The sequence below is a fragment of the Drosophila gunungcola genome, assembly GCF_025200985.1.
Source record: "Drosophila gunungcola strain Sukarami chromosome 2R unlocalized genomic scaffold, Dgunungcola_SK_2 000011F, whole genome shotgun sequence".
Taxonomy (NCBI): Eukaryota; Metazoa; Arthropoda; class Insecta; order Diptera; family Drosophilidae; genus Drosophila; species Drosophila gunungcola.
Window position 1 is genome coordinate 1,002,152 of NW_026453169.1, and position 24,931 is coordinate 1,027,082.

A 24,931-nucleotide genomic window follows, 5' to 3' on the forward strand; every position below is an offset into this window, starting at 1 on the left:
TTAAAATTAAAATCCATTCGAATGTGATCGCTAGGTGCTCCTTGAAAATGAATGTCAATCAAAGCGGTTAGGCTTCACTCACAAAACAAATACACACGAGTACACACACAACTCAATACTATAAAAAAAAAAACACTAAAAAATACATGCATATATAAAAAAAGCAAAAGGTGTTTTAAAACTACCCTAAAAATATAAAATAAAAATAATTATATTATAAAAACTAATTCAAATATACCTCACCAATGGAATCTGAGACTAATACAGAGCTTCAGCTAGAAGATGTCATTGACGGAAACAGTCTTAGCTGAACTCATTCCCGCAGCTTCATCGGGAGAAGAAGCATCCATTCACGAAAATGTGTCCACACAATCCACGCCGTCCAGTGAGGAGATGGTGAAAAGCGCTGAGAAGGAGGAAAAATTGCTGATACTGAGGGAAGTCAAGAAGCGACTAAGGGAGCGCGAGAAGGAGGAGGAGAAGATCCTGGAAGTCCAGTCCATATCGGAAAAGGAGGAAGAGGAGGAGCACTTGTTGTGGTCCAAGCTCGAAGATGATGTCGAAAGTGAAGCCGGAAGAACAACTCGGTACTCCGACGTGGCCGCCCTCACAACGGCTTTGGAAACAGCTAATGATGAAGGCGAAGATTCACCCGTTCCCATCGAATCCTCCTCAGAATCGGAGCCAGAAGACCCAGAGACCGGACGCAAACGCAGCATCGATCCCATGAAGATGGCGGTCAAAACGCTAATGCTGGTTCCCAGTCTTTCCGATATTTCGCTACCCACGGAGCCGGAACCAGATGCAAAATCCATAAGATCTCAGTCAGTAAAATCCCAACGATTAAGCATCGCCGATAATGATTTCGATTCGGTTGAGGGGGAGTCTGGCGAATCACACAGCGATTCCCAGACATCCATGGGAAATCAAATCAGCTCAAGGTCACTAAGAGAATCCTCATCGGACGAGATTATAGAGGAGGTTCCATTTTCTGACCCCGCGGAAATGGATTCCCAAAAGGACATGGACTTCGAGAGCTACTTTGCTGACCAGCAGGAAAAAAGCGCAGTGCCAGAAGCCGACGCTAGTGTTGAACTTCGGGCTAAGGAGACGCAACAAGTTGTTCTCGATTTTCTTAACGACATGATTAAAAGTGTTGTGGTAGAAGAGCGCAAGGATACGGACGAGTATATCCGAAAGAGCCTGGACAAGGAGAAGCTGCTGGTCTTCCTGCAGAGGGACGTGCATGACCACATCGTGGTGAACGATAGTCACAGGCAGCTCCAGGAACGGGTGATAGACTACTACCGTCGCTCCAAGAACCAGCGACCCTTTGCCGATTTGCCCCTGAACGAGGAGATGGCATACGCATCCCGTCACGACCAAGCTCTGGCCTATTTGTCCTACGCCCAAGAGCGCCTGACCAAGGTCAAGGAGAAATGCGGCATTTTGATGACCAAGGCTTCGTTGGACCTCGGCCATGCCATGCACATCGTCTCCGGCACGGAGGCGCATCTGGAGCAGACCGTGAGACGTCTCCTGATCCGTCCGGATGCCGAGACCGACTTCTTCAAGCGTCTGGTTGCCCGCGAGCTGCGGCTGATGGCCGAACTGCGGAACAGGATCAGCGACACCCGCCTTTTGCTCATCTCACAGAAACACACATTGGGTCAAATAACGGAAGTAGGTATATCTCAGTGAAGTTGTCATTATATGAGTATTTTTTTATATTTATTAGGTAGTTTTTATATATTATTATTAATTTATTATACACAAAAAATACCCAATCATTCTCTCCTTAGAAAATTAAAGAGCTAGAAATGGTTTGCGACGGTGTAAGCATGAAAGACTTCATAATGGTACAAACAAAGACGTTAGGATTAGAGAAGAAGATTGAAGGTAAAAGTTTTCAAAACACTCCTGTCTCCAATTATCAAAGATATTTTATTTTTAAAACTCAACCAGATCGAAACCTTGATTTAAAGAAGCAGCGTAGCCACTATTACACGGAATTGCATCTGATCAAGCATAATCGTGAGAAGTCCCTTGCACTCAAGAACAGAATAGCTGAACTGAAGATCAAACTTATAGAAAAGAATAATATTAAAAAGGACGTAAAGACCAAGCTGTATCGGGCGAAACTGGAACGCAAAAAGATTAGGGGTCGAATAAATGAGTTGACCTACCAGGGTGGTATATTGGCGATGCCCGCTTTGATGTACGACTATGATCGCACTGTAGACTATATTCGAGAAAAGGAAGAACGGGTCGCCAGTTTGAAGCAAACCCTGAGATCCCTTAACAGTCACCTTCGAACTGTGTTGCCAGATACAACGAAAAGTCTATTTCATTTGGATTCCTAACAGTTTTAAGCTAAATACATTTTTTCACAAAAATATCTCAATGTTTGTCATTCCTTAATACTATAAACAACATGCTTAATTGGGTAAGCGGAAAATACATGACTTCCTACTCATAAGTTCATGCATCAATTATAACCCCGAATCGGCACAGAAAATCTCTTAATGGACCATTATAAAAAATATATATCCCAAATATTTTCACTGTCAAGTTTGTTATTTATATGCCTGCGTTTATTTATTCCTACTATATGTTGAACAAAAAGAAACCAAGTGGAAATACCGTTTGGTTGTTCTCATTAATATTTTGAGCAATTGTTGGAAAATTTGAAATTCTAAAAATAACAATTCGGAATTTGGCACGCTTTGCTCTTAATCATCTTTCTTGAGCACTTTTTGAGTTTCAAATGCACACGAACTTATTACGCTTCAATTAGCCAAAACTAATATTTCACTTAAGGACTGCATAAATCATTAAACGAAAATGCAAAATGGCTGCCAGGCCCCTTTAACTTTGGGTTTTGAATTTTGTTCAATAATGTTTTGTATATCTACTGAATATAAAAAAAATTAATTTCAAGACTTTTTTTGCGGAATAACAATCTACAACCAATCAATGGATGCAAGAGGCAGGCGAGGGCGTGAATTATATTCTCAAGAGCTGTCTTGCTTTTCTAATTTTTGGCACCATCATAGTTGCACCTGCGATACACAGTTGCCTGTGTGTGTTTTTTTAGAGTGAACAATTTCACGCCTCGGACAGGTGAGTTTAGGCATTCGTTTCGGGCAAATTCCTATCCTTAGATATAGACGTGTATAGATGCCCAATCTGATGTTAACTCTGGCCATCGGTGATGCTGTGACCTCGACACGCTTCAGCGGAATTTTTCACATCGCACACACTCATCGGAGTGTGTTTATGTTTGGTTTATAACGTTGATACGATGATATATATATATCTATACGTATAAAATTCATTTTTAGAACGCACCATAGGCAGATAAATAAAGTGTCTACACCCACACAAAAAACAACAAGACAGCAAGATCGTAGAGAACTCAAGGTTATAGAGGTGATCGGAAAGTCGAAAACTGGGATTTTTGAATTACTTTATTTTACTCATAAATAGATTAACTTAGGCGTATACTTAATTAAAGGCGACAAGCCTTTGCGTTGCTTTAATGTGTTGTTTGTGTGAGTGTTTTGGTGTTTGGAGTTTTGCTTTGGTGAGGAATTTTCTTGTGTTCATGTTTCATCATACAAAATAGATATGGGTGTGTTCACTTAGAATACGTGTGTAGAAAAGTGTGTGTGTGTGTGTGTGGACCTCCTGGCGCTTACTTGCCGAGCAGGATCTTGCGGCCGGCGCCGATGTTCTGGCCAGCCTGGGTGGCTCCCTTGTTGGAGCCGGCCTGCAGACCCACGATGGTCTGGCCGGCCTTCAGCTGCTCTTCGGTGAAGTCGCGCTTGCACTCGTCGGCGGGCTTGGGGCCCAGGAAGGGACCCTTGAAGTCGGCGTGCTTGTAGGTCTGCATAGGTCCAAAATCAACCGGTTAAAAAAGCGCTCACCAACACATTCAATAAGATTCAAAACTTACAGCACGGCCGAGGGCGAAGATGGTGTTGGTCACGTTGGCAATGTCCTTCTTCTCGTACAGATCGACGGTCTGGAAGACATCGATGTCGGGCACACCGTACTCCTTCAGGGCCTTCTGGAAGTTGTTGATGTTCTCCATGAACTTGAACTGGCCGCCCGAGGAGTTGACCTTGGGCACCGAGTTGGGGGCCAGGACATTGATCAGCTTGCACAGCACCTGACCGTCCTTGAGCACATCCTCGTAGGACTGGCCGGCGGGGAACTTCTCGTTGATGATGGCCTCAATCCACTCCTGGGCCTCCTTGTCCATCTCGGGATTGCGCTTGCCGGCAATCTAGGTGGATTGAAGAAACAAAACAAAACTTTAGTCACGTAAATTCACCAATTGTCGTCCATGTTCACTTTTATTTCACTTTTTTTTTGTGACATTTTTTTTAAGGATCTTTTCATTTCGCACTGCTTAAGTATTCACCTTGGCACGAACGGCACGCTCAAGAGACATGTTTGATTTTTGGCTTTGGGTTCGGTTTCTGTGGGATCTTCAATAAAGCTCTGACAAGCTAACACTGATGCCAGCCAACGGGGCGTATGCGGCTTTTAAAGCGCGAGAGAGCGTTCTCCGACAGATTTGTTCAAGAATTTTCCAAAAATATATCCGAATTTCGGAGTCGAGTGTGTGAAATTGTGAGGCGTGGGCGTTCTATATGTTCAGAACGCCGACTTTGCCCGTCTCCCTCGCATGAGTCGTGCGTTATAATTTTAGATCATCATCGGCCGAGTAAAAGGAAAAATCCAAAGCAGCGACCACAACGAATGCCTAATAATTTTAACACATGAACAATCGATGGAAATGAGTCTGTGTGCACACGATGCTCTTCAAAATGCGCTGCTCATTTGCATGTTAATCGCATTTTTTCGGACTTGACCAGGCCAGCAAGCTGCTGTCCTGACGCTGTCATTTCTTGCGCGTGCATTCGTTGCTCGTAATTTCCAATGGCATGCATTGGGTCATAATTAAAAATGGCAGCAAATTGGTTCTTATCGAGCGACACATCCTCCAGATGTCAATCTAGAAAATCAGGGGCATAAAGGTTGCCCCAAAAGTTTTAATCATCGTTTTCTTATTAAACAGAAAATTCATTTCCTTTTCTGAAAGCACAACTATAAGAGTAATGCAAAAAATATTTCCTAAAATACAAAAAATGCAGCCCAAAATAACTGGATAATTGGGCACTGCCATGTTTCTATTTCATTTTTTTTTTAAGCAGACCATTTTGTTCTTTACTTTAAGGTACTGTGGCAAAGATTCACTTTCACAAATAGTGACAAATCGATTTATTAAAGTTTTATAAATTTGGTTGGGTTTTTTTAGTACCAACAATCGAAGATAATACAAATAGGGAAAGATAAATACTAATTAAAAACAAAACAGCTTATATTTTTTTAGAATAATAATATTTTCACAAATTAATTTCTTACTTTTTTAAAACGATGCGCCTTGCAGCATTCACTTATTGCATTTTTTGCTGGGGCGACATAAAAAAAAAAAAAAAACTCTTTTTTAATGAGACTTCTTATATGCTTTGTTATTGCTTTATTCACTTTCTGTTGTTTGTTTTCGATCAACACAGAAAGAAAATTGTTTAATTAACAAACTGATTAATCCGAGCTCACTCTCATAATTCTTTTGTAAACATATAAAAATTTCCCCTATACACTTAATCCATAAAATTAGCAATAAACCGCAATTATAATCTGTTAATGGGTATAAATTCAGATTACCAAGCATCGCAACAAGACTGAGAACCATTTACAAAATATTCAAAAACACAAGGCCAGCGATTATTTTATGAGCAGACAATTAACTTGAATTATGCGCCTTGTGTTATTGAAAAGCACTTTGTTAGAGGACAGACATCAGCGCCAAAAGGCACCCAAACATTCCCTCAAAATCACAACAAGAGGGCAATAAAGTGAAGAGGACAAGTCAAGGCGACTTGGAACTGTCAAAGTTCGTGCCCCCCGCCCAACAAAAATGAATATTTTATTAAAGTGAGTCGGAGGGAAGAAAGCCTAACAAACAAATCGGACAGCGACATCTATTTCGGGCGGGGAAAATTCTTCTGCTAGAGCGGATACAATTTCGATAACACTCGGAAAATCCCCGGCACACACGTAAAAGGCGCGACGGATTTGTGCTCTGGGTAACACAACTATTTCTACACATATTCTCAGTCCCGAACAGGTGGAACCGAAATAGTTGAGATTTTCCAGGCTTTTCTTGGTTTTTCTCGCGCCCCCAAAACAGTGGCGTGTTCGTTTATTTTTACCGCCTCCTTCGCCCGCGGCACTTCGACGGACCGCTGTCTTACGTTTTTTTTTTTAATTACCAAATACTCGGTGGAGCCGCAATTGCGGCCATTAAAGTGAATTAAATTTGCCGGAGGCTGGGTTTTGACTATTGTCTTCACGAAAAATTTAATTAATGCCCTGCAGATGTGCGGCCATTTTTCATGGCAATTAAATTATTGTAATTGCATGAGCTGAGGATGGGGATACGGGCCAAAAAAGCCAGAGCTGTAAGTGAAAGAATCAAATTCAATTACGATACGGGGCTCTCGAGAACATGCGAGAGCACAGTCCTCAGTTGAATTGCAATTCAAACACACGCCTGATTAAATGTTTATCCGGACCCTTGGGTCCCCTTCCCCTTCCCTTTCCCCTTCCCCTTCCCATGCATCCTCATCAGCCAGCATCGTTTTGGCCAAATTGCACATAGGGCACACACATACGTCTTGGGTCTGTTTGTGTCCCGGAGAATTAGATTCGAGTGTGCAAACATCCTGGCGGGAAACCATTTTGCAGGCGCTAAGTTAGTCGGGATTATATTCCCATAAATCAGCATAAAAACTCCACAAAGGCCAAGGCCTGCGCCCCAAATGGCCAGCCTACAATAGCCCAAAAATGGCATCGCATATCCGAGATGAAGTCAAGCGAAAATTAGGTCGTTGGGGAAAGGATCCCGCCCTTGGGGCAGCAACCACTTGCTGGCATTTGTGTCGCTTCCGCTGGCTTACAGTGAAGCTGGGCGGAAACGGAAATTGAGTCAAGCGGCCGAGTTTGCAGACTGCAATTTCATTTATAAACAAAGCCCAGACAACAAACAGCAACGAACAGCAACGAACAGCATCGATTCGAACAGATACTGACTGAATTCGTGCCCCATTGCCAATGAGCTGGCCGGCTATGAATAGACATATTATTTATTTAAGCTTAACATTTAATTGGAAAATCATGCCCAATGTCGTCATTTTGCTAACGAAAATAAACACTCGATTCGCCGCGGTCATGGCATAGAATAGTTATTTATAAGTTTCCCATAATTTTTGTAGACATTTTCCCGTTCCTTGCGACAAAAGCAATTAAATAAATTTCCCATTTTCACTATTGTCGTCGAAAAAACATGGTTCACACAATGTTGGCAGAAAATAATCTCTGATATATATAGTTTTTACCTTTTGCCAATATTGTAGTCTTCACAATTCGTCCGAAAAAAATCAAAACACAAGCTGTAAAGAGTTTTTGGTGGGACTTTTGGCTAGCCTTTGCATTCAATTTGCATTTATTTAGTGAGCAAATTATTTCCATACACTTTTTACAGGAGGGTCAATTTGCTTAAATGAAAACTAAGCTATGTTATACTCCAAAAATTTAAAAATCATTTGATTTAACTTTGCCATTTTAATTGTGTTTTAAAAAAATTCCTGTAAGTCCTGTGCAACAAATTCTACAAATTTATTATTTTATAAGCATTATCCTAAAGAACAATAATCAGTTGTATAAAACTAAATTTTTTATGAATTAACGTAATAACTAAAACATAAAAAGTTAGTGCTAGATGCTGAATTCTATTTTATTTTTTTTTTGTTTTATTTAAATTTCAGATGAAAGCCTTTATATTAAGACTCCAAATACTGGCTTATAAAGATTTTATTAAACTCTCAACAGTATTTCTAATTCCATTTCCAATAAAGTTTTTCATTTGTTCCAAACTTGCTTCAACAATTATTGCGATACGGAATCTTTTGAACTTTTTTGTTTATTGGTTGTCAGATGTTTGCTTGGTCGGTTCTCTTGCTTTTTGTTTGGCTTTCGCCCAATATCTTGAGACGAGTGCCTCAGATAAATGATACCGTGGGTGTGGGTGTGGCCCAGACTTCGCCCCGCAAAAACCAGAAAAAGGTTAATTAGAAATTCAGCAGGACCGCAAGCAGGATGCCGAGCACTTAACCGCAACAAAAAGGTCTGCCTCACCAGCTGGTCGAGAATATGGAAGGTGAAAATAATATAATAGAAATGTATATGTGCAAAGACGGTTTGTTTGGGCGCCAAAAGTAAAAGCCCAAAATGGCGAGTGAGCAGCCAGCGTTTTAATCAATAATTCAACTGTGACTATTCTCCAGTTTATGACCAAGTCAGCAGTGGCCAAAGGGCGAGATGTCTGACCCGAAATAAAATCGGCAAATATTGCCCCAAGTAATAATCGAAAAGCTAAACCCGAAATCGCTTGTCCCAATGGTCGAATGCGAAAACTTTGTCAATATTTCAACATCACGCACCGCTGACTCCTGGACTCTGAATGTCCCGAGTGGGAAATCGCTACGGGACCATAGAATGGCCTGGCCTAATTGAATTTCCTGGCTAACACTTTAAAGCTGGCTGCTAGGCTACTTACTAGGAGCGTGTAATGAGGTTTAGGCCACTCCCCCGCATCGCAAAACTTTCCATTTCGACAAATTGACTGGCTGGCGGTGAAGGCTGACTTCAAAGCAGCATTTTCACTAAATCAATTTGCACAAAGTGTTCGCCAGCCGTAGGCTCAAGGAGTTCTGGACCCTCCTACCGTCATTCCAAAAAAAGTTTCGAACAAAAGTTGTCGCCTGTCATTCATAACTCGATTTGTAACTGGCAATGTGTGCCGCATTAGGGTACTCTCATGACTGGGATCCAATTTTTAACAGCTATGCTAATTTGAAGTCATTATGCGCCTAATTATGGGGACTCCTCTTTCCGGAAAGTGTTTAAACATTTCCTTATTGCACTCAAATAGTCGAATCAAATAAATGCTCAAATTAAACTTATTTTACTGCTTTTCTAGAAAGATTTCAGCTACTGACATTTTACAATTCAAAATTTACCAATGTTCATATAAATCCCATATGATACCTTGCCTTGGCTTAGGTATTAAACAAAAGTCTTTACCTAGGTTAACATTTACCTAAATAAGTACTGAAATATTTGTAGTTATTTTTGTTTTCAAATTAGGTTAATACTACTGAATTCGTTATTGTATTTCTTTAGCGAATATGCTAATAAAAAATATTATAATTTCACTGCAACTTGAAGATAAGTTAATTCCCAAGCATATGCAAGATATAAGATATTTATTTTCACATTATTATACAACTAGATTTAAATATCAGAGCGTATACACAATATCATAAATAAGCTGCAATTTGGAGAAGAAAAAATTTACCTTTTTTATATATTTTACTTTAATTAGATACTTGATAAACTGTGTACCGTTTTAACGTACCTATGTACTTATTTTCAAAAGTACTTTGTACAAAATTCTATGTAGTACCTTCCCATCATTGTATATAAATACTTATCTTTTCTATTTTCAGATAAAATCGATTAATGATTTCCCTTATTTTCCCTATACATAATAATACATAATTATTCTCCTACTCCAAAGGCAATATTTATTGTTTTTCCCATGATATTTTTGTTGAAAAACACAATTGATTGCGTTTTTCTAGACAAAAAGTTAACCCGTTTTCCATTGCTTTTCAACTGTGTTTTCTGTGCCTAATTTATGCAGGTTGCCTGTTCACTTTTAATTATTTATTTAGCATCATAACAATAATAATAATGATTTAAATTAAATTGGGTTTCCGAGCGATATCTACAAAAAATATGCTTTTAAATATCAATTTGATTCCGCTGGTCTGGGACATTTTCCAGTGGGTGGCATTGCATCACCATCGTCCGTCGCTGGAATCGCCCATAAATAAAGTCGCATGAATGGGACAACGTGGCCTTTAATCGAATTCATAGCGACATGCAAATACAGACAAAAAAAATTTGTAGAAAAAATGATAAATATTCAGTGCCGACGCAGTAAATGCTCTAAGAATGAACAACAACATCAGACAAAATATGTAGACTCTTGTTGATTTGCATTTTTTTCTTAGGACTTTTCAAAATATGCAGTAACAGATTTTTATCCCAAAACCTTCTATGAATAAGAGCCTTCTAAATTATACATTTTATATTTAAATTTCAACACTATCCCTAATAGAATAAATTAAAAAATAAAGTTACCGCGTGTTGCGTTGGCAGTTTAAATTCTATACCTTTTAATCGACAAAAAACAGGCATTAAAATCTGTTTAGGTTTTTTGTTTTTTGCTTGTACATCATTTTGTTGTCTACGTAGTGACCGACTTAAAGTTGCAAATTGAAGCACATTCCATGACAAAGTGGCTTATCCCTTCAACAGAAGAGTGTACCATGCAACTTAAGTAATATTATTCGGTTTTGTGTATCAGGGACCCCGGATCCGCTGTTGGATGACCGTTGACAGAAAACTAAAACAACCCGGACACCATGGCAAAAAAAATCTCTGTACAAGAACTGACAGCTCGAAGGGCAGATAAATGTTAAGACAACGCCGGGCAAAATTGAAAAACTTGCAGAGCGCAAAGTTTGCCGCGTGCCTCGGGAAAATGTTGATGCTCTGGCAGACGGTACCCACAAAAACCAATAGCAAATGGCTGCATTTTCCCCGACAGTTGGCAGTTGCAAAGTCAGGCCAAAGGAGCAGAGATCCGATGAAAGGACCAGGTGCACGGAGTCCCCAAGTTGAAAAGATGGAAGCGATGTGGTGCACGATGCGTGCGTTAAACTTTGTTCGAGTTGACCGAGCAGGGCATTGGGTTACACACTGGCTCCTCGAGGATGGGCCGGAGCAATTAGCGGCTGGTCCTTAAAAAGGATTACCCCGCTCAACTGGAGGGCACTCGATACGGCTATTAGGCCTGACAGGCTGTCATTAGGAGACAAACGTCCACAGCAGGCAAATATTTGCAAACATTTTGGGAGTAAACAGTGGTCAAATTCGTTTATGTTAATGAGCTGGTCAAAGGTCGCGGCCGACCTCTAAATTGCTTTGAATTCGGCGTTATTACATGTTCCCCTTACCAAAGCAAACATAATTTTCCAGCCAAAATATACCTTTCTGCAACCATAAACATGCCAAATTCGAGGAATTACAAAGAGGGTATGTAATAGGGTGCTTATTTACATGCTCAGGGTATGTCCCTTTTGAAAATATGAAAATTTGTCCATATATAAATATATAATAAAAATTAAATTTTAGTTCACTTTTAATGCCATGAACTTATTTTTCAAGGTAATACTGTCAATGAAAAAATTGGCTTATAGATTTTGGTGCGAAGAGTTGAAAAATTTAGATTTTGTTTATTTTTTAACCTCAATGAAGGACAAACGGATTCCTGTTTTTAAAATTCTTTAACATAATGCCTAAATGCAACTCGTTGGCTTTTGATTATTTCTTTGCAAACAATTTAAACATTTTTTCAGTAATATAGTGTATTAATTAAGTTATTTCTTACTAGTCCAAATTTGGTAATTTTACAATTTTGTAATTGTTGAATGGCTAAGATTAACGCTTTTAATTGTTAATTTTAATTGAACGCAATAATTATTTCCACCATAAGTCCCACATCTGGCACTATGTTTGTAGTTTATAGCTAAAAAACAATTTGATTCGCGTTTTAATAGCTTCATAAAATGCAATAATAAATGCTTACAATGTTTTAAACGTATTTTGTTTTACTTATTAAAAAATATATATTTAGTTATTATTTAATGTGTTTGGCAAGAAAAAGTTTGATAACGAGTAATGAGATTACCTATAAAACTATATTTAATTTCTGAAAAGTGTATATATTATATAAAGTAAACTATCGCATCTCTTTACCAAAAAGTTTTTTGACAGATCCCACTGTATACCTTTCTCCTGAAAAGCAAACTTTTAATTACACCCCAGGCTTATGCCAAATTAAACACACCATTTAATAACCATATAGAACTATTTCATATCCTCGGCGGAGGAGGCGGAGGATGAGCATGGGAACTGGAAACTCCCGACGCTTTCCATCGTGCGGCGCAGCTTCTCCAATCCGCTGCAGTTGGCCTCGTAGGCATCCAGCTGCTGCATCGTGGTGAACCAGCGTCGCAGACGTGGGAACTGCGTCAGGGGAAACATGAGATTGACGGTGCTCAGTGTGGTCACGATGGAAAAGTCGGCGAGCGTCAGCTGAAACCGCAGCAACAAAGGTGCAATTCTAATCTTAATTGAAACGCCACAACGACAGCGAATCGCTATCAAATGAGGTGGTTTGTTACCTGGCGCCCGGCCATATAATCGCCACATTCCAGGTAGCGCTCCATGATGATATACGCCTCGGTCAGCTTCCGTTCGTGGTGCGCCACGTCGACTTGGGCAAATCCCTGGCGGACAATCGCCGACTGAGAAACATATAGAAAAAAATCAAAACTATGTACTGGGATAAAAACTCACCATAAAATCACTGTCACGCCGGAACAAAAAGGAGCATTCGAAGAGCAGAAGGTTCAGGACTTTCATTCGTTCTCCGTGCTCCTGGGGCCACAGATTACCGCTTTCGTCAAACTTTTCCGCCAGGTGAATAAGTATAGCATGGCTATCGGTCAGAACCAGATCACCATGCACCAAAGTGGGAACACTGTGCTGAGGATTTAACTGAAAAATTGGGATGTATAAATTGATCACAAACTTAGATTGTTTGCCATACAAAAAATTATAAGAGACTTATAAGACTAGATTTCAATAAATTAAGATCACTTTGCCAAGACACAATCATACACATAAACACAATCTTGACATTTAATTGCTTCTTAAATTTAACTATTTATAATTGTTTTAATGTTTATGATTTTAAAAATATCGTTTTGATTACAATTATTTGTTTTTTTTTAATAAGAAAGATGTTTTACATTTTCTGAATAAAAAAACAATTTTTGTTTATGGAAAAAAAACTTCACCTACCGCTAAAAAGTCTTTTTGGAACTGCTCGCCCTTGAAGAGGTCCACAAACCGTAGCTCCACATCAATATCCAGCAGCTTAATTAGCATAAGACAACTGCGCACCGGGGGACTGCGATCGTCGTAGTACAAGATCGGCTTAGGTGGAGACATATCCGAAATACCAGGTAGAAAAACAGACAAACGAACGCCTTGAAAGCCGATCATCAACTAAATCGGATTGCAGTCGTTGTCATGACTCAGATGAGGGTCCGCCTACATAAATAAAATCAAATTAATTCCTTGATTTTCACCATTTACTTTTAATATATAAATACTATATATTTTATATATTTGAATAAAAAATTTAAATTAAGTAGAATAGGTATTTCAAATGTAACGCCTATTGTTAAAATTGCAGCAGCCCTGAACCAGTGTTGCAAAACAATATGTAGAAACAGCTGTTCGGGCACACTTTCTGAGCAAGAAGAAGCACCTGCATTTCGGCCACTCAAAACCAGAGAAACGTTTAATTTGTTTTGGTTTTATAACTGAAAATTAAGTTAATTTGGGGCAAAACCTGCTTTACCATGTACCTTTCGCGCCAGTTGAGATTGCTGCCCAGGGCGAACATCGCCCGCAGCTTGAGTTCCAGCGGAGCACATTACACAACAGCGCCGGCAGAAGATTCACGTTCCCCCATTGAGATTCCCAACCGGATCGAGCGCTCGCCCACCGATCTTCTCCAGGCTCTGGCCGGCACCGTGGGCAGGGACCACACCGCACCACAATACAAATACCATGATGACCCATTCCTGATACCCATGTCCAATGCGGCGAAGCGAACGTATGCCATGTCGAAGGAGTCCGGGCGCAAGGCGGCAAAGTGGATCAAGGAGGAGCACCGCGAGCTGTTTATGGTGAGTGGCCAGGAGGAAAATTATCCCGATCTAACGATTTCCCATCCGCCAGCACCAAGAAGCTCAGCCAGCCGTGGAGAAATTTGCACCCAGCATGGTCTACACCGAGGACTCCCACGTGGAAGAGAGCTCGCTTCGCCAACTGATTGCCGAGGGTGAACTCAAGGATGCTGTCCTGGTCTACAACCTGCTTGAACAGAAGGGAACTGCAATCAGTCCCGATCTAAAGCAAAGCCTTCTAGAGCTGGTGTGCTTCCACAACAACCAGGAACCGCTGCCAGAGGAGTATATCGAGGAGCGCTGGTTCATGCAGAACAACCGACGCCGTGAGCGGAGTGGCAAGACCTGGAAGGATGGGGATCTGGCGGAGAAACTATACTCGGAAATCGAACCAAAGACGCCGCAATCGTACGCCTCTCTCATCCGAGGAATGGCCAAATATTTGCAGTGCGAACGAGCTTATGCCCTGCTCCAGGAGGCCGGCGAAAAGCGGATCCAACTGGACACAAACACCTTCAATTCCATTATCCAGATAGTGAGCTTTCTCAAGGACACGGCCGAACAGCGTTGGCAGCTCTGTACGGAGCTGCTGCAGGAAATGTCACAGCAGAAGCTAAGACCAAATTTGGGCACTTTGAATGCAGTCCTTCAGTGCATCAGCACTTTTGGCAACTTTAAACTAGCACGCTCTGCTGCCCTCCAGGTGCTGCCGGAATTCAAACAACTTGGTGTGAGTCCCAGCCTTGGCACCTACTATTACCTGCTGATCATCTTTTGCCGGGAAAGGGGACCAGTGTCACACGTTATTGTCGATATTCTTAATGACATCGCAGGCAAGGAATTCAAGATTGAGCATCCCAAGGATACGTACTTCTTTGCCACCGCCATGGATGTGTGCCGCAACCACTTGCACGACAAAGCGCTGGCCAAAAGGGTGGATGAGCTGTTGCATACCGGCAAGAACTACGACCTGATAGGCGATTCCTTCAAAGAGTCCATCTACTATCGCAATTACTTGGCACTGCTTTGCCAAACCGAGTCGCTGGATGAGTTCATGCTGACCTACGACCTGCTGGTACCCAACATTTACATCCCCGAGCCGGGCATCATGGAGGAGATCTTGAGAGCCATTGAGATCAATGGCGGAGTGGAGTATGTGCCGCGCATCTGGTCGGACATGGTGGTGTTCGATCACACGCACCGTGAAAGCCTTCTACTGTATGTACTCCGCATTTTGGTGGATAATAAGCCGAGTGGAGATTCCCCCGCCCAGCAACAACTACCGGAGCAGGGTGCCAAGGTGGCCCTAGATATGTACGAGAGGATAGAAGAGGCTATTAGGCGCCTCCGAAAGGTCTCATTCACCGGTCAAATGCTGGGCGATATCCTAACTCTGCTCGTTCGCGGTGGTAACTACGAAAAGGCTTGCGAAGTGTTCGCCCACATCGACAAGAACCAGCACAGGATTCCCGGAACGCCAGCCGAAAGTGCCCTGCAAGAGTTTGTGGAAGCCAGTGTTCTGGAGAAGTCACCCAGCCAGGCGCTGGTCGTCCTGCAGTATGCCGTGGAGAACAATATGGATTCCAGTGCATTGGCCAAACGCATCCATGAGGGATTTACGCTCAACGAAGTACACCTCTCCAAGCTTAAATCGCTGGTAGGCGAAAGTTTCCTTGAAAAGTAGTAAAGCAATATACTTGTGAAATTGATATAAAAAAGATTGTTAAATAAATTACTATACAAATTAAGAAAATTTTTTGCTTGATAATTAGTAATGCTTTATGTTAATGAAATCAATTTGTACTTGATATAAAATTTGTTGTGTAAAAATGTGTCATTATTATTGACCCAGCTAATATGTATATCTTGGTCAAAATATTGCAGAATAATACAAGTCAAGTGAGAAGTAACGACTTAAGTCTCGGCAAGCCAAGCTTATGTAAACAGGAGATTTTGATAATATAGAGGTGGAACGATATAGATACAGATTAAGATTCAGGTATTGACTAGTTTTTTTCAGTATAACCAATAAGACTGCCTTTTGCATTACAACTCCATATTTGAATACTCCAAATTTAACGCGTAAGTAAATGCGACTAATATTCATATTAACGCCAACTAGTCCTCCTTCGGCGAGAATGCAGCTATTGGTTCCCAGTTCACCCCATCATGCGGCAAATCACTACGTACAAAAGGTGATAGCCAAGTCAGGTGCATCCGATTGCCCAGCACCATTTCCAGATTGCCTCGCAAGCCTCGGTCGTACTTCCTTGAGCCGCGCTCCCTCGTCACCGAACCGCTCTTGACTATCTGCCAGTGGAAGACCAGGAGGAGCGATGATATGGCGAAGCCCAGCAAGGTGAGATCGTATATGACTATGTAAAAGGTCTCCCAGCTGGGATACAACGTAAGGCTGACGACGGGCCCGAGCACGGTAAACAGCGTCGACCACCGCCAGTAGATGTCCGGATGGAGGTGCCACAGATAGATGCTCTCCATAATGGCGGCCGCCAAGGATCCGATGATCATGTACACCAGATAGAAGAAGAAGTATCGGTAGTTATGGTGCCCGATGCAGCAGCAGGTGAATCTGCAGTGGTGATCACGCTTCAGGACGCAAACGTTGCACACCTCGCAGTGCCAGGAGCGAGGCGGCACCAGTGTCTGGCAGTCGTGGCACATGTGCCACCGCGCCAATTGCCCCGGATCCACTGGTGGCTTCAGCAGCTCCACTATGAAGAGAATCTTAGTACAGATACATACTTCGGTAAGTTCGCAAGGTACCCACTCCGGATACTGGTATCCACCAGCATGCAGGCCAGCATGTTCGATGTGAGGTTGAAGACGAGGAACAGGCTGGCCAGCCAGAGTGCCGTGTACCAAACCCCTCCAATGGCAAACAGCTCCGGCATCACAATTGTCACCTGGAAGATGTACGTCACGGGCACGAAGATGGCCACCAGAAGGAAGCACGCCAAATCCGACATGGATCGGGGCTTAACCCGATCCCACGGGCGCAAAATCATTTTACTCCCGTTATTTTTACACCCCCTACTGCGCCTCCTTTTGACAGTGCTGGAAATCGCTTTTCGGCAGTGCTGCTAACGGTAAAATTGGTGTCCGTTTGAAAATAAATTTACAAAATGAACCAGTTAAATTAGATCAAGTATGACAGAAGTTTTATTTTATAAATTGAACTAAACTAATTTACAAAGCATAAAAATTACGTATAGAAAATCTATTTTTCTATAACGTTTGAAAAAGAAAAGCTTTCAATTTGTTTAATTTTATTTATGAGCTACATATGCACGAAATGTAAATGCTGATTTTCGCAACATATTTGAAACAATTAAGTATCCAAAAAAACAACGTTTTTATGTTTTATTTACTTTTAAATTCCTAAACTCCATAATAACATTGTAGCGAATTACACAGAAAAGCACTTCGATAAGGGTTTTTCCCATAATAAATACAACTTACATATAGAAAACTGATAAGAAAAAGTTACAGCAGGTCAATAAGCTTCGCTTTATTTCTTTGTAAGGGGAAAGGGGGTATGCCCATTAATGCATGGGCATTGAAATTTACTTTTGTTGTACAAACAATAAATCTATAAGTTTTTTATTCGAATTTAACAATGATACTACATTTTTTTGTACTGCTTATTTCTTTGTTAAAAACGAATAATTTTCTTTGAACCTTCTGCAATTGTAAGAAATGTGTATTGTTTCGTTTTATTTAGCCGTAGCTAAAACTAAAGCGTCCAAGTTTCTTTTTAGTTTAAAAGTTCGTTAGTTCTTAATAATTTCAGTAAGAACGAACTAGTTCTCAATGATAAAAATTCTTTTAGAGTTAGAGATGGACTTGTGCTCTCTAATTTAACCATGCTAACAAACTTTATCAAGTTAGACATTGATAATAATCATTATTTAAGAAACCATTTAAATATTTGTTTATAACATATGTCAGTAGATAATAGTTTCAGCCACAAGTAGCTATCGGCAGTCGTGCCGTGCGTGACAAATTAGTCACGAGCCCATCTCCAGAAAGAGTGCAGCAGTTAATCAAACCATTTGCGACCGACCGTAAAACATTCCAAATGCTTCGCTGAAGTTGAATCTTATCGCATCAGTCGAGTTCCACATAGCATTCCGTACGAATCGCAACCGCTCGCGCAAATCCGGAATATCCCAACAATGTCGGTTGTGTGTTTGGTAATTCTGCTTATTAGCCTGCTGTTGGATTCCACATCCGCAGGCGTTCCCCTACCGCGGTACGAGGCGCTCCTCAAGCAGCAGTCCGCTCCCGAGGACCCCTCACTGGGTCTCTACGATGACGGGGACAAGGTGGTCCGCCTGACCGTGGTCAACTTCAATGCCACAGTGGTGGACCAGAATCGTGGGGCACTCGTCGAGTTTTACAACACGTACTGCGGGCACTGCCGCAGGTTTGCACCCACCTACAAGACGGTGGCGGAGCACCTGTTGCCCTGGTCCGAGGTGCTCATCGTGGCCGCCATCGATTGCGCCGCCGAGGAGAACAACGCCGTATGCCGCAACTACGAGGTGATGGGCTATCCCACGCTGCGTTACCTGGGTCCCGGATTCCAGCCGAGTGCCCAGCACTATGGACAGAATCTGATGACGCAGGACGTGAACGAGATCCGCGAACTGCTGGCCGGAATGGTGGCCGCCGAGAACCTCACCAGCAGCCACAACAACTCCTACTGGCCCAACGTCCACTACGTCACAGAAAACGATTCCGCCAGCAGCTTGTTCGAAGGTCTCAGCAGCGTCACCCAGTACGTGGCAGTGGTCCACGAACCGGAGAACACCACCCTGGGCATCGAGGTGGCTCTGTTCATGACACAGTGGCCAGCGGTGGCGGTGCGCCGCGTCATCGACCCTGCGGTGGCAGCCAAGTTCAAGATCGATCCCGCCAATCTGCCAATGAGCCTGGTGGATCGCAAGGGAGAGATTACGGCGTACGCGCCGGAATTTGCCAACGGTGAATCGTACGCCAAAAAACTGGAGGAAGTGCTGGGCAAGAAGAACATCACCCCCAGGCCGGTGAAGGTGCATCAACAGGTAACCACACCGTCGACCAATGAATCCGGGAAAAACGAACTGATCAAGGAAGTGCACCGGAACAAGCATTTCGTCTACCAGGCGGACCTCGAGCAGGCCATTCGCACGGTGCTGCACAACGAGGTGCCCAAGAAGAGCGAGATCAGCGGCGAGAAGCTGCTGGCCCTCCAGCGCTTCCTGGCAGTCCTGCAGCGCTACAATCCGCTGGGAGCTAATGGTCGTCAGTTGGTGTCCAAGCTGAAGGACTTCGTGGTGCAGTTCAACGAGGAGCTGACTGGCAAGCACTTCGAGGACGAGCTTAAGCGCCTGGAAGGGCAACTGTCGCCTGTCTACTCCTCCACCCATTTTGTGGGATGCGCTGGCTCCAACCCACGACTACGCGGCTTCAGCTGCTCCCTGTGGACGCTGTTCCACTTTATGACCGTCCAGGCGGCCGGCAACGAGGACTCGCAGGATCCACTAGAAGTCCTGCAAGCCATGCACGGCTACATTAAGAACTTCTTCGGCTGCAGCGAGTGCTCCGAGCACTTTCAGGTGAGTCAGCAGACGGCTACAGCTACGTGCCAATGACCACAATAGTGCTGATTAGGAGGGCGATCATTAAGGCGAGAGGATAGTTGATTACCAAACAAAAGACTTGAGTGCTGACTGCCGGAATTTTCCATGCATGCAAATTCGATTTTTTCGCCACAAAACTAAATTACCGACCAAAATAGACCATTAAATCAGCTACACCTGTATATATTTTAGTGCTGCGTTCATAAAAAAATGTAGTCTTCGGATCAGCAGCTCTGAAAACTGGGCTTTACGGGTGTTCTTTGGAGCTTACCTCCCATTTATTGATCAAGCTACACGTAATTTGCTTGTATAAGCACTGATTGAATAACCACGATAGTCATAGTTACATTGTTTGTTGTTGTGAGTCTAGCGACCCAAGCTCTAAAGTAAGATTTTATTTGTTATTTAAAATCCGTGAGTCATAAACCTACTTTCTCCTACTTTATACAAAGTATTTATAGGCTACAAGGGCGTATTGTATTCGTGTAAATGTAAGTTACTTGCTGTTAGTTTCCGAAATAATTAACTATATTTTCTTGATCATGACTACGTTATAAAAACTACTAAGGAAATTTTACCTGTCAGTTCCAAGCAGATAATGCCTATTTAAATTTTTGTTCACGTAAATTAACAATCACTGAACCGCCACAGTGTTGATGTTAATGTAGTTTAACAATTTAGAAAAAATTATTTTTGAAGTTGATTCTAGCTAAACAACAATACTTTTTTCAAAGCTTCATTAATGTGGATATACATCCCGCCTTCTATTAATTTCGGGGTTTCCCAAACGAGGTACCACTGTTATTAAGTAGGTTTCCATTCGGCAGCTGTGCCAACAGTTCTTTTTTGTGACGCTCACATATTGGGTAATTTACTGTGTTTACGCTCCGCAGGCAATGGCATCGAGGCGAAAAATCTGGAGTGTGCCGAACAAGGAGGAGGCGGTTCTCTGGCTGTGGGCGGCCCACAATGAGGTGAACCAGCGACTGGCCGGCGACGCCACCGAGGATCCCGAGTTTCCAAAGAAGCAGTTCCCTACGCCTGATAGCTGCAGCGAATGCTATCGAACGCCTGTCTCCAAATCGGAGAGCCTGGAAATCGAGTGGAACAAGGACGCCGTGCTGGGCTTCCTGAAAAACATACACAATCCGCAGTTCGTAAGCCGGTACGGAGTGCAGCGGGAGGAGCTGCTGCATCCCACCGAGGATAAGATGCGGCAAAAGCGCCAGATCTCAAGTGTCTTCACCGACACCGACATGCAAATGGGCATGCTACTGTACGCCTTTTGCATTGTGATGATGATACTCGCCTTCAAGCTGTTCGCCTTCAAGGGATACCGCAAGAAGCCCTACGGCCACGACCTTTTGGGCAAGGTTTAGGGCAATCCCCGGAAGAGCTTCCACTTCCACTTATTCTAAAGAAAAGACACCGAACACCGAGAAACGGAATTTACTACGACCACCTCTTGAATGTTTTGTATTCGTGGCCCCTAGAGTTATGTTTAAGAAAAAAGTGTGTGTATATATGAACAGTCTTCTTCCAGTTGTAGTCCCTAAACATAATCGCTTTTTTATAACGACAATGCACCTGATTGCTTAATTTTTTTAGGTATGCAAATGTGATTTATCCCTCCAGAAGTATGTAACTCCCGAGTCCGTTTGAATAAAAACGATCAATGCTACAGCGTTGTTTTTAATGTCGAACACTTGTTTGGCCGGTAGCACTTAAGATAACGTACGAACACTAGCACTACAATAGTGTAGCTGTTGATAAGGAATTGATGACCTGCAGTAGATAACAACGAATTGGCGGATGGGGGCTTTATTTCACGAAACTGTGGAAGTCTGGATGCCACCAGGGCAGTACTTTGTACTTTTCGATGCGAGAGTATTTGACGGTAACTGATACATTTTGGCAGCCATCTTCGGCAAAGTCGAGCTCGAGGTTCTTGGCCCTCATGTCCGTGCAGAGGAGTTCGCGGGTGGCCCGAAGACGGTAGCGTGCCTGCTGATGGCTGTAGGACAGCTGATTGGGAGTGGGCACAAAGTGACGGCACAGCACAATAAGGAGGACCACCCCCTCATTGGGATTTCCCAGGGTGGGAGGTAACTGTTCCACAAAATCCTCTGCCAGGGATTCCCAATCATTAGCCACTTCGCTAGTGTCCATCTCGGATTCGCTCTGGACATGCGGCAGTCGGTTCCAGAACTTGTAGCACATTATCCACAGGCACTGGTACTGCTTTTGCCAGCAGGACACGAAGGTGCGCTGCACCAGCCAGTCCAAGTTGTAGGCCAGCTCCAAGCGAACCTTTAGCGGACGGTGGCAGCGAAAGAGCGCCTCGATGACGAGGGATCTGTGGGCGCGGGTATCACAGTTGCGGATCTGCTCCGGCTGCAGCCGTGCGGGCAGATCCAGATTCCAGCCCGAGGTGGCTCCGGAGCAATAGCGCCGGTACAAATTGCGCCAGAAGGCCCGCGAAGCCACCAATCCGGCGGTTTGTTTACATATCAAGGCGAAGGTCTGCACGTCCTCCGGATCTATGTGCATGGATATGTGGAACCAGATGTCATGTCGCATGTTGACCACATTGTTGTTGTTGCTCTGCGCCATTGCCAAAGTGGGGGCAGTGGGTCGAAAAGTGGACTTGCACTTCACCGCGACACACACATCCGATTGGCGCGCATATATTGCTGTGGGTTATGACGGATGTAAAATGGGCATATGTGGCATATTCTAGTTAATATATACTTACCACATTTCTCTCTGGTGCGAAATAGTTTGTTTTGAATAAACTCATCGCAATCGGCATCAAAACTCATATCGCGTCAAACTGGTTCCACAGCTGGTGTTCAGTTCATTAATGAACTGGTAAAGACCGCCAGGGCTGACATCGCTAACTCTTTTTGGTAAATAAAGTTAATATCGTTTTGCCTTCTATATGGTGGGTTTTAGTTAAAAACTTTTTAGTTTAAGGACCATTCTTTTGATATAAATATGTTTTCTAAAGTCTCGTCATTTTGTGTCAGTGTTCGTTGCATACAATTTGTTGAGTCTTGACGCACTTGTAAGAGCATTGAAATTTGAATTAGCGGTTTTAGTTTTCGAAGGTTTGTATATGTTTCTCAATAATCAATTCTGGTTACAGAAAAGTATTTAATTACTATTATTACTATTATAACAATATAGTTACCACAATCATTTCCCTTGTTTTTAATTAACTTTCACTCTGACTATCTCTAGTTGTCAATTAATAGCTAAATGACCGTTACTGCTAGCTGAAAGCACAGAACGGTCACACTCTTGAAGTCCCATCTCTTGTATTAAATTTTTAGCTAAATTCCCGCTAAACCTTTCTGGAAATAGATAAAACGGTACAACTGCTGAAATTGATTAATTATTAATACGAAAATCAGCCCGATATCGTTGATAAGCTTCCGCTGGAGATCAGAGGCAACCAGAGCGAGCGGATCCGTACCGCCCGCCCACTAGATTAAGCAAGAGCCGCAGCTGATACAGTACAAAAGCAACTGCCGTGCCGTGGGGTAAAGTTCACAGCACTTTTCCTTTTGTCCGGAGTCAGTCGGAATCCGTCGCCATGGTCGACAACAACAATCTGCGCAGTGCGGTGATCAACGAGGCGCCCCTGCTGCCGCCTTCGAGCAGCATCGGAGTGGGCGTGTCCAGCGGACTATCTCCGCCGGAGGCAGTGCTGCGCACGCCGTACGGCAATGTTAGGGCGCTCCCCGGTCCGGCGCAGCCTCCTCCTCTACCTCAGTCGCCGTTCCAGCAAACCCAACAGTACGGTGGATTCGGCGGCGGCTACGGAGGCAACAACTACGGTCTCGGCGGATTTGGTGGCTTTAACAGCGGCGCCTTTGGATACGGCGGAATGGGCGGCTTTGGAAGTGGCTACGGATACGGTGGCGGCTACGGCGGAGGCTATGGCGGTGGATACAACAGATTCGGGGCCCCCGGCGCCAATGATCCCGAACAGCGATTCATTCAGATGGCCGAGGCCAGCTCACGTCCGGCCTTCCAGAGCATCGAATCGCTGGTCTCGGCCATTGGCAACATCGCCTCCATGCTGGACTCCACATTCTTTGCGCTGACCAGCTCGTTCCGGGCCATTCTCGGTGTGGCGGCGAACTTTGGACGGCTGCGCAGTGTGTTCGCCCAGTTCTGGACGACATTTGCCATATTTCGGGGCCTGAACTGGATCTACAGGAAGTAAGTGCTGTGCAGAGTGTGAAATTCCATATACAAACAACTGTGCCATTTAAGGATTCTCTTCTGGCTACGACTTTCGAATCTGGACCCTTCTTCGGCGGCCTTCAAGAAGGCCTTTGCAGAGGCCCTCAACGAGAACCAACCCCAGGCGGGAGGAGCGCCCCAAGCGCCGCGAAAGGGCAACTCCCCCTGGCCAGTGCTGGCCTTCATCAGCTTCATCTTCACAGCTCCCTATTTGATCATGAAGCTGCTGGGCACCGTGACGAACACCGCCCAAGAGGAAGGTAAGCCTTGCACATTGCACAGACTGGTTTATCTAATCGAGAGCACTTTGCTCCGTCCATGTGCTATAATCTGACCGATAAGGCCCGTTAAGATAAGACTGCGAATAACGCTTATGTTTTCATCCCAACCAGCACGCAATCCAGCAAAGTGGACGGCACCGATTCAGACCCAGGCCGTTTACGACTTCGTGGGGCGCAGCCAGAGCGAGCTTTCGCTGCGTGCCGGCCAAACGCTCCATGTGGCCCCGCGCGACATCCAGCAGACTCTCAATCTGCTCAACACCGGCTGGGCCCTGGCCACCACGAACGGCCAGACCTCCGGCATCATTCCAATTAGCTATGTAAAATCGCCGCAGCAGATGCGACAGGAGGTCCAGGACCAGATAAAGCCCGCCCAGCCACAGCCCGAACTGATGGACTTGTCGGCGGGAGCCTTCGCTTCTCCGCCGTTGGAGCAGCAAATGAACTACGACTTCAACCTGGCCGCCCAGCAGCAGGAGCCTCTGGGTCCGCCCTCAACGACGACAGCTGTCCTGGGCGAGGGATTCGCCTGAGCTGAGCTGTATATGCTCTGGGTATTAGCTTTAGTTTTAGTTATGTTTGGTTCAGCTTCTGTAAACGTACGTCCTTGTATTTTAAGTTAGCTTCCGCCTTTTGTATATTTCCATTTAGTTGTAAATGTTAATTATTCAGCGATCCCAATGAAAATACACATAAACCATATGCCGTGACTCATTTTTGT

General features: G+C 43.6%; 8 protein-coding genes across 9 annotated transcripts; 4 read left to right on the plus strand and 4 right to left on the minus strand.

Moving 5' to 3' along the window:
• The first annotated feature begins 186 nt into the window (after positions 1-186).
• LOC128255526 (uncharacterized) lies at positions 187-2,398 on the plus strand. The gene is made up of 3 exons (XM_052985180.1): positions 187-1,683; positions 1,803-1,899; positions 1,966-2,398. The coding sequence occupies exons 1-3, from the start codon at positions 283-285 to the stop codon at positions 2,361-2,363; spliced, it is 1,896 nt and encodes a 631-aa protein (XP_052841140.1). The 5' UTR covers positions 187-282; the 3' UTR covers positions 2,364-2,398.
• A 1,054-nt stretch (positions 2,399-3,452) lies between these two features.
• LOC128255565 (muscle-specific protein 20) lies at positions 3,453-4,590 on the minus strand. The gene is made up of 3 exons (XM_052985229.1): positions 4,430-4,590; positions 3,959-4,291; positions 3,453-3,889 (listed from the first exon to the last, which is right to left on the minus strand). Exons 1-3 carry the CDS (start codon positions 4,457-4,459, stop codon positions 3,698-3,700), a joined length of 555 nt encoding a protein of 184 aa, XP_052841189.1. The 5' UTR covers positions 4,460-4,590; the 3' UTR covers positions 3,453-3,697.
• Positions 4,591-11,926: 7,336 nt separating this feature from the next.
• Positions 11,927-13,395, minus strand: LOC128255560 (glutathione S-transferase E14). Of its 2 annotated transcripts, XM_052985223.1 has the most exons (5): positions 13,135-13,395; positions 12,628-12,828; positions 12,453-12,575; positions 12,116-12,363; positions 11,927-12,063 (listed from the first exon to the last, which is right to left on the minus strand). In XM_052985223.1, exons 1-4 carry the CDS (start codon positions 13,336-13,338, stop codon positions 12,136-12,138), a joined length of 756 nt encoding a protein of 251 aa, XP_052841183.1. In that variant the 5' UTR covers positions 13,339-13,395; the 3' UTR covers positions 11,927-12,063; positions 12,116-12,135. The 2 variants fall into 2 exon arrangements, with proteins under 2 accessions (XP_052841183.1, XP_052841182.1); XM_052985222.1 differs by having other exon boundaries at positions 11,970-12,363; positions 13,135-13,394.
• A 170-nt stretch (positions 13,396-13,565) lies between these two features.
• LOC128255540 (protein PTCD3 homolog, mitochondrial) lies at positions 13,566-15,718 on the plus strand. The gene is made up of 2 exons (XM_052985194.1): positions 13,566-14,030; positions 14,083-15,718. The coding sequence occupies exons 1-2, from the start codon at positions 13,701-13,703 to the stop codon at positions 15,712-15,714; spliced, it is 1,962 nt and encodes a 653-aa protein (XP_052841154.1). The 5' UTR covers positions 13,566-13,700; the 3' UTR covers positions 15,715-15,718.
• Positions 15,719-16,140: 422 nt separating this feature from the next.
• Positions 16,141-17,180, minus strand: LOC128255556 (probable palmitoyltransferase ZDHHC24). The gene is made up of 2 exons (XM_052985217.1): positions 16,819-17,180; positions 16,141-16,762 (listed from the first exon to the last, which is right to left on the minus strand). Exons 1-2 carry the CDS (start codon positions 17,054-17,056, stop codon positions 16,149-16,151), a joined length of 852 nt encoding a protein of 283 aa, XP_052841177.1. The 5' UTR covers positions 17,057-17,180; the 3' UTR covers positions 16,141-16,148.
• An 892-nt stretch (positions 17,181-18,072) lies between these two features.
• LOC128255541 (sulfhydryl oxidase 1) lies at positions 18,073-21,356 on the plus strand. The gene is made up of 2 exons (XM_052985196.1): positions 18,073-19,651; positions 20,569-21,356. The coding sequence occupies exons 1-2, from the start codon at positions 18,227-18,229 to the stop codon at positions 21,052-21,054; spliced, it is 1,911 nt and encodes a 636-aa protein (XP_052841156.1). The 5' UTR covers positions 18,073-18,226; the 3' UTR covers positions 21,055-21,356.
• Positions 21,357-21,480: 124 nt separating this feature from the next.
• On the minus strand, positions 21,481-22,632 carry LOC128255555 (transmembrane protein 183). The gene is made up of 2 exons (XM_052985215.1): positions 22,431-22,632; positions 21,481-22,368 (listed from the first exon to the last, which is right to left on the minus strand). Exons 1-2 carry the CDS (start codon positions 22,495-22,497, stop codon positions 21,497-21,499), a joined length of 939 nt encoding a protein of 312 aa, XP_052841175.1. The 5' UTR covers positions 22,498-22,632; the 3' UTR covers positions 21,481-21,496.
• Positions 22,633-22,960: 328 nt separating this feature from the next.
• Positions 22,961-24,912, plus strand: LOC128255549 (peroxisomal membrane protein PEX13). The gene is made up of 3 exons (XM_052985209.1): positions 22,961-23,905; positions 23,960-24,189; positions 24,322-24,912. Exons 1-3 carry the CDS (start codon positions 23,274-23,276, stop codon positions 24,741-24,743), a joined length of 1,284 nt encoding a protein of 427 aa, XP_052841169.1. The 5' UTR covers positions 22,961-23,273; the 3' UTR covers positions 24,744-24,912.
• Positions 24,913-24,931: the final 19 nt, after the last annotated feature.

Bases quoted from the DNA above. Each gene is read 5' to 3' on its own strand.
- LOC128255526 (XM_052985180.1), top strand. From the start codon at position 283: ATGTCATTGACGGAAACAGTCTTAGCTGAACTCATTCCCGCAGCTTCA. The intron at 1,684-1,802 runs GTAGGTATATCT...TTCTCTCCTTAG, and splicing joins CATTGGGTCAAATAACGGAA to AAAATTAAAGAGCTAGAAAT. The intron at 1,900-1,965 runs GTAAAAGTTTTC...AAACTCAACCAG, and splicing joins ATTAGAGAAGAAGATTGAAG to ATCGAAACCTTGATTTAAAG.
- LOC128255565 (XM_052985229.1), bottom strand. From the start codon at position 4,459: ATGTCTCTTGAGCGTGCCGTTCGTGCCAAG. The intron at 4,292-4,429 runs GTGAATACTTAA...CAATCCACCTAG, and splicing joins AGCGTGCCGTTCGTGCCAAG to ATTGCCGGCAAGCGCAATCC. The intron at 3,890-3,958 runs GTAAGTTTTGAA...GGACCTATGCAG, and splicing joins TCTTCGCCCTCGGCCGTGCT to ACCTACAAGCACGCCGACTT.
- LOC128255560 (XM_052985223.1), bottom strand. From the start codon at position 13,338: ATGATCGGCTTTCAAGGCGTTCGTTTGTCTGTTTTTCTACCTGGTATT. The intron at 12,576-12,627 runs GTGAGTTTTTAT...TATGTTTCTCAG, and splicing joins GGCGTGACAGTGATTTTATG to TCGGCGATTGTCCGCCAGGG. The intron at 12,364-12,452 runs GTAACAAACCAC...CTGCGGTTTCAG, and splicing joins ATTATATGGCCGGGCGCCAG to CTGACGCTCGCCGACTTTTC.
- LOC128255540 (XM_052985194.1), top strand. From the start codon at position 13,701: ATGTACCTTTCGCGCCAGTTGAGATTGCTGCCCAGGGCGAACATCGCC. The intron at 14,031-14,082 runs GTGAGTGGCCAG...CCCATCCGCCAG, and splicing joins AGCACCGCGAGCTGTTTATG to CACCAAGAAGCTCAGCCAGC.
- LOC128255556 (XM_052985217.1), bottom strand. From the start codon at position 17,056: ATGATTTTGCGCCCGTGGGATCGGGTTAAGCCCCGATCCATGTCGGAT. The intron at 16,763-16,818 runs GTGGGTACCTTG...TTCTCTTCATAG, and splicing joins GGTGGATACCAGTATCCGGA to TGGAGCTGCTGAAGCCACCA.
- LOC128255541 (XM_052985196.1), top strand. From the start codon at position 18,227: ATGTCGGTTGTGTGTTTGGTAATTCTGCTTATTAGCCTGCTGTTGGAT. The intron at 19,652-20,568 runs GTGAGTCAGCAG...TACGCTCCGCAG, and splicing joins AGTGCTCCGAGCACTTTCAG to GCAATGGCATCGAGGCGAAA.
- LOC128255555 (XM_052985215.1), bottom strand. From the start codon at position 22,497: ATGAGTTTTGATGCCGATTGCGATGAGTTTATTCAAAACAAACTATTT. The intron at 22,369-22,430 runs GTAAGTATATAT...CATAACCCACAG, and splicing joins TCGCACCAGAGAGAAATGTG to CAATATATGCGCGCCAATCG.
- LOC128255549 (XM_052985209.1), top strand. From the start codon at position 23,274: ATGGTCGACAACAACAATCTGCGCAGTGCGGTGATCAACGAGGCGCCC. The intron at 23,906-23,959 runs GTAAGTGCTGTG...GTGCCATTTAAG, and splicing joins CTGAACTGGATCTACAGGAA to GATTCTCTTCTGGCTACGAC. The intron at 24,190-24,321 runs GTAAGCCTTGCA...CATCCCAACCAG, and splicing joins GAACACCGCCCAAGAGGAAG to CACGCAATCCAGCAAAGTGG.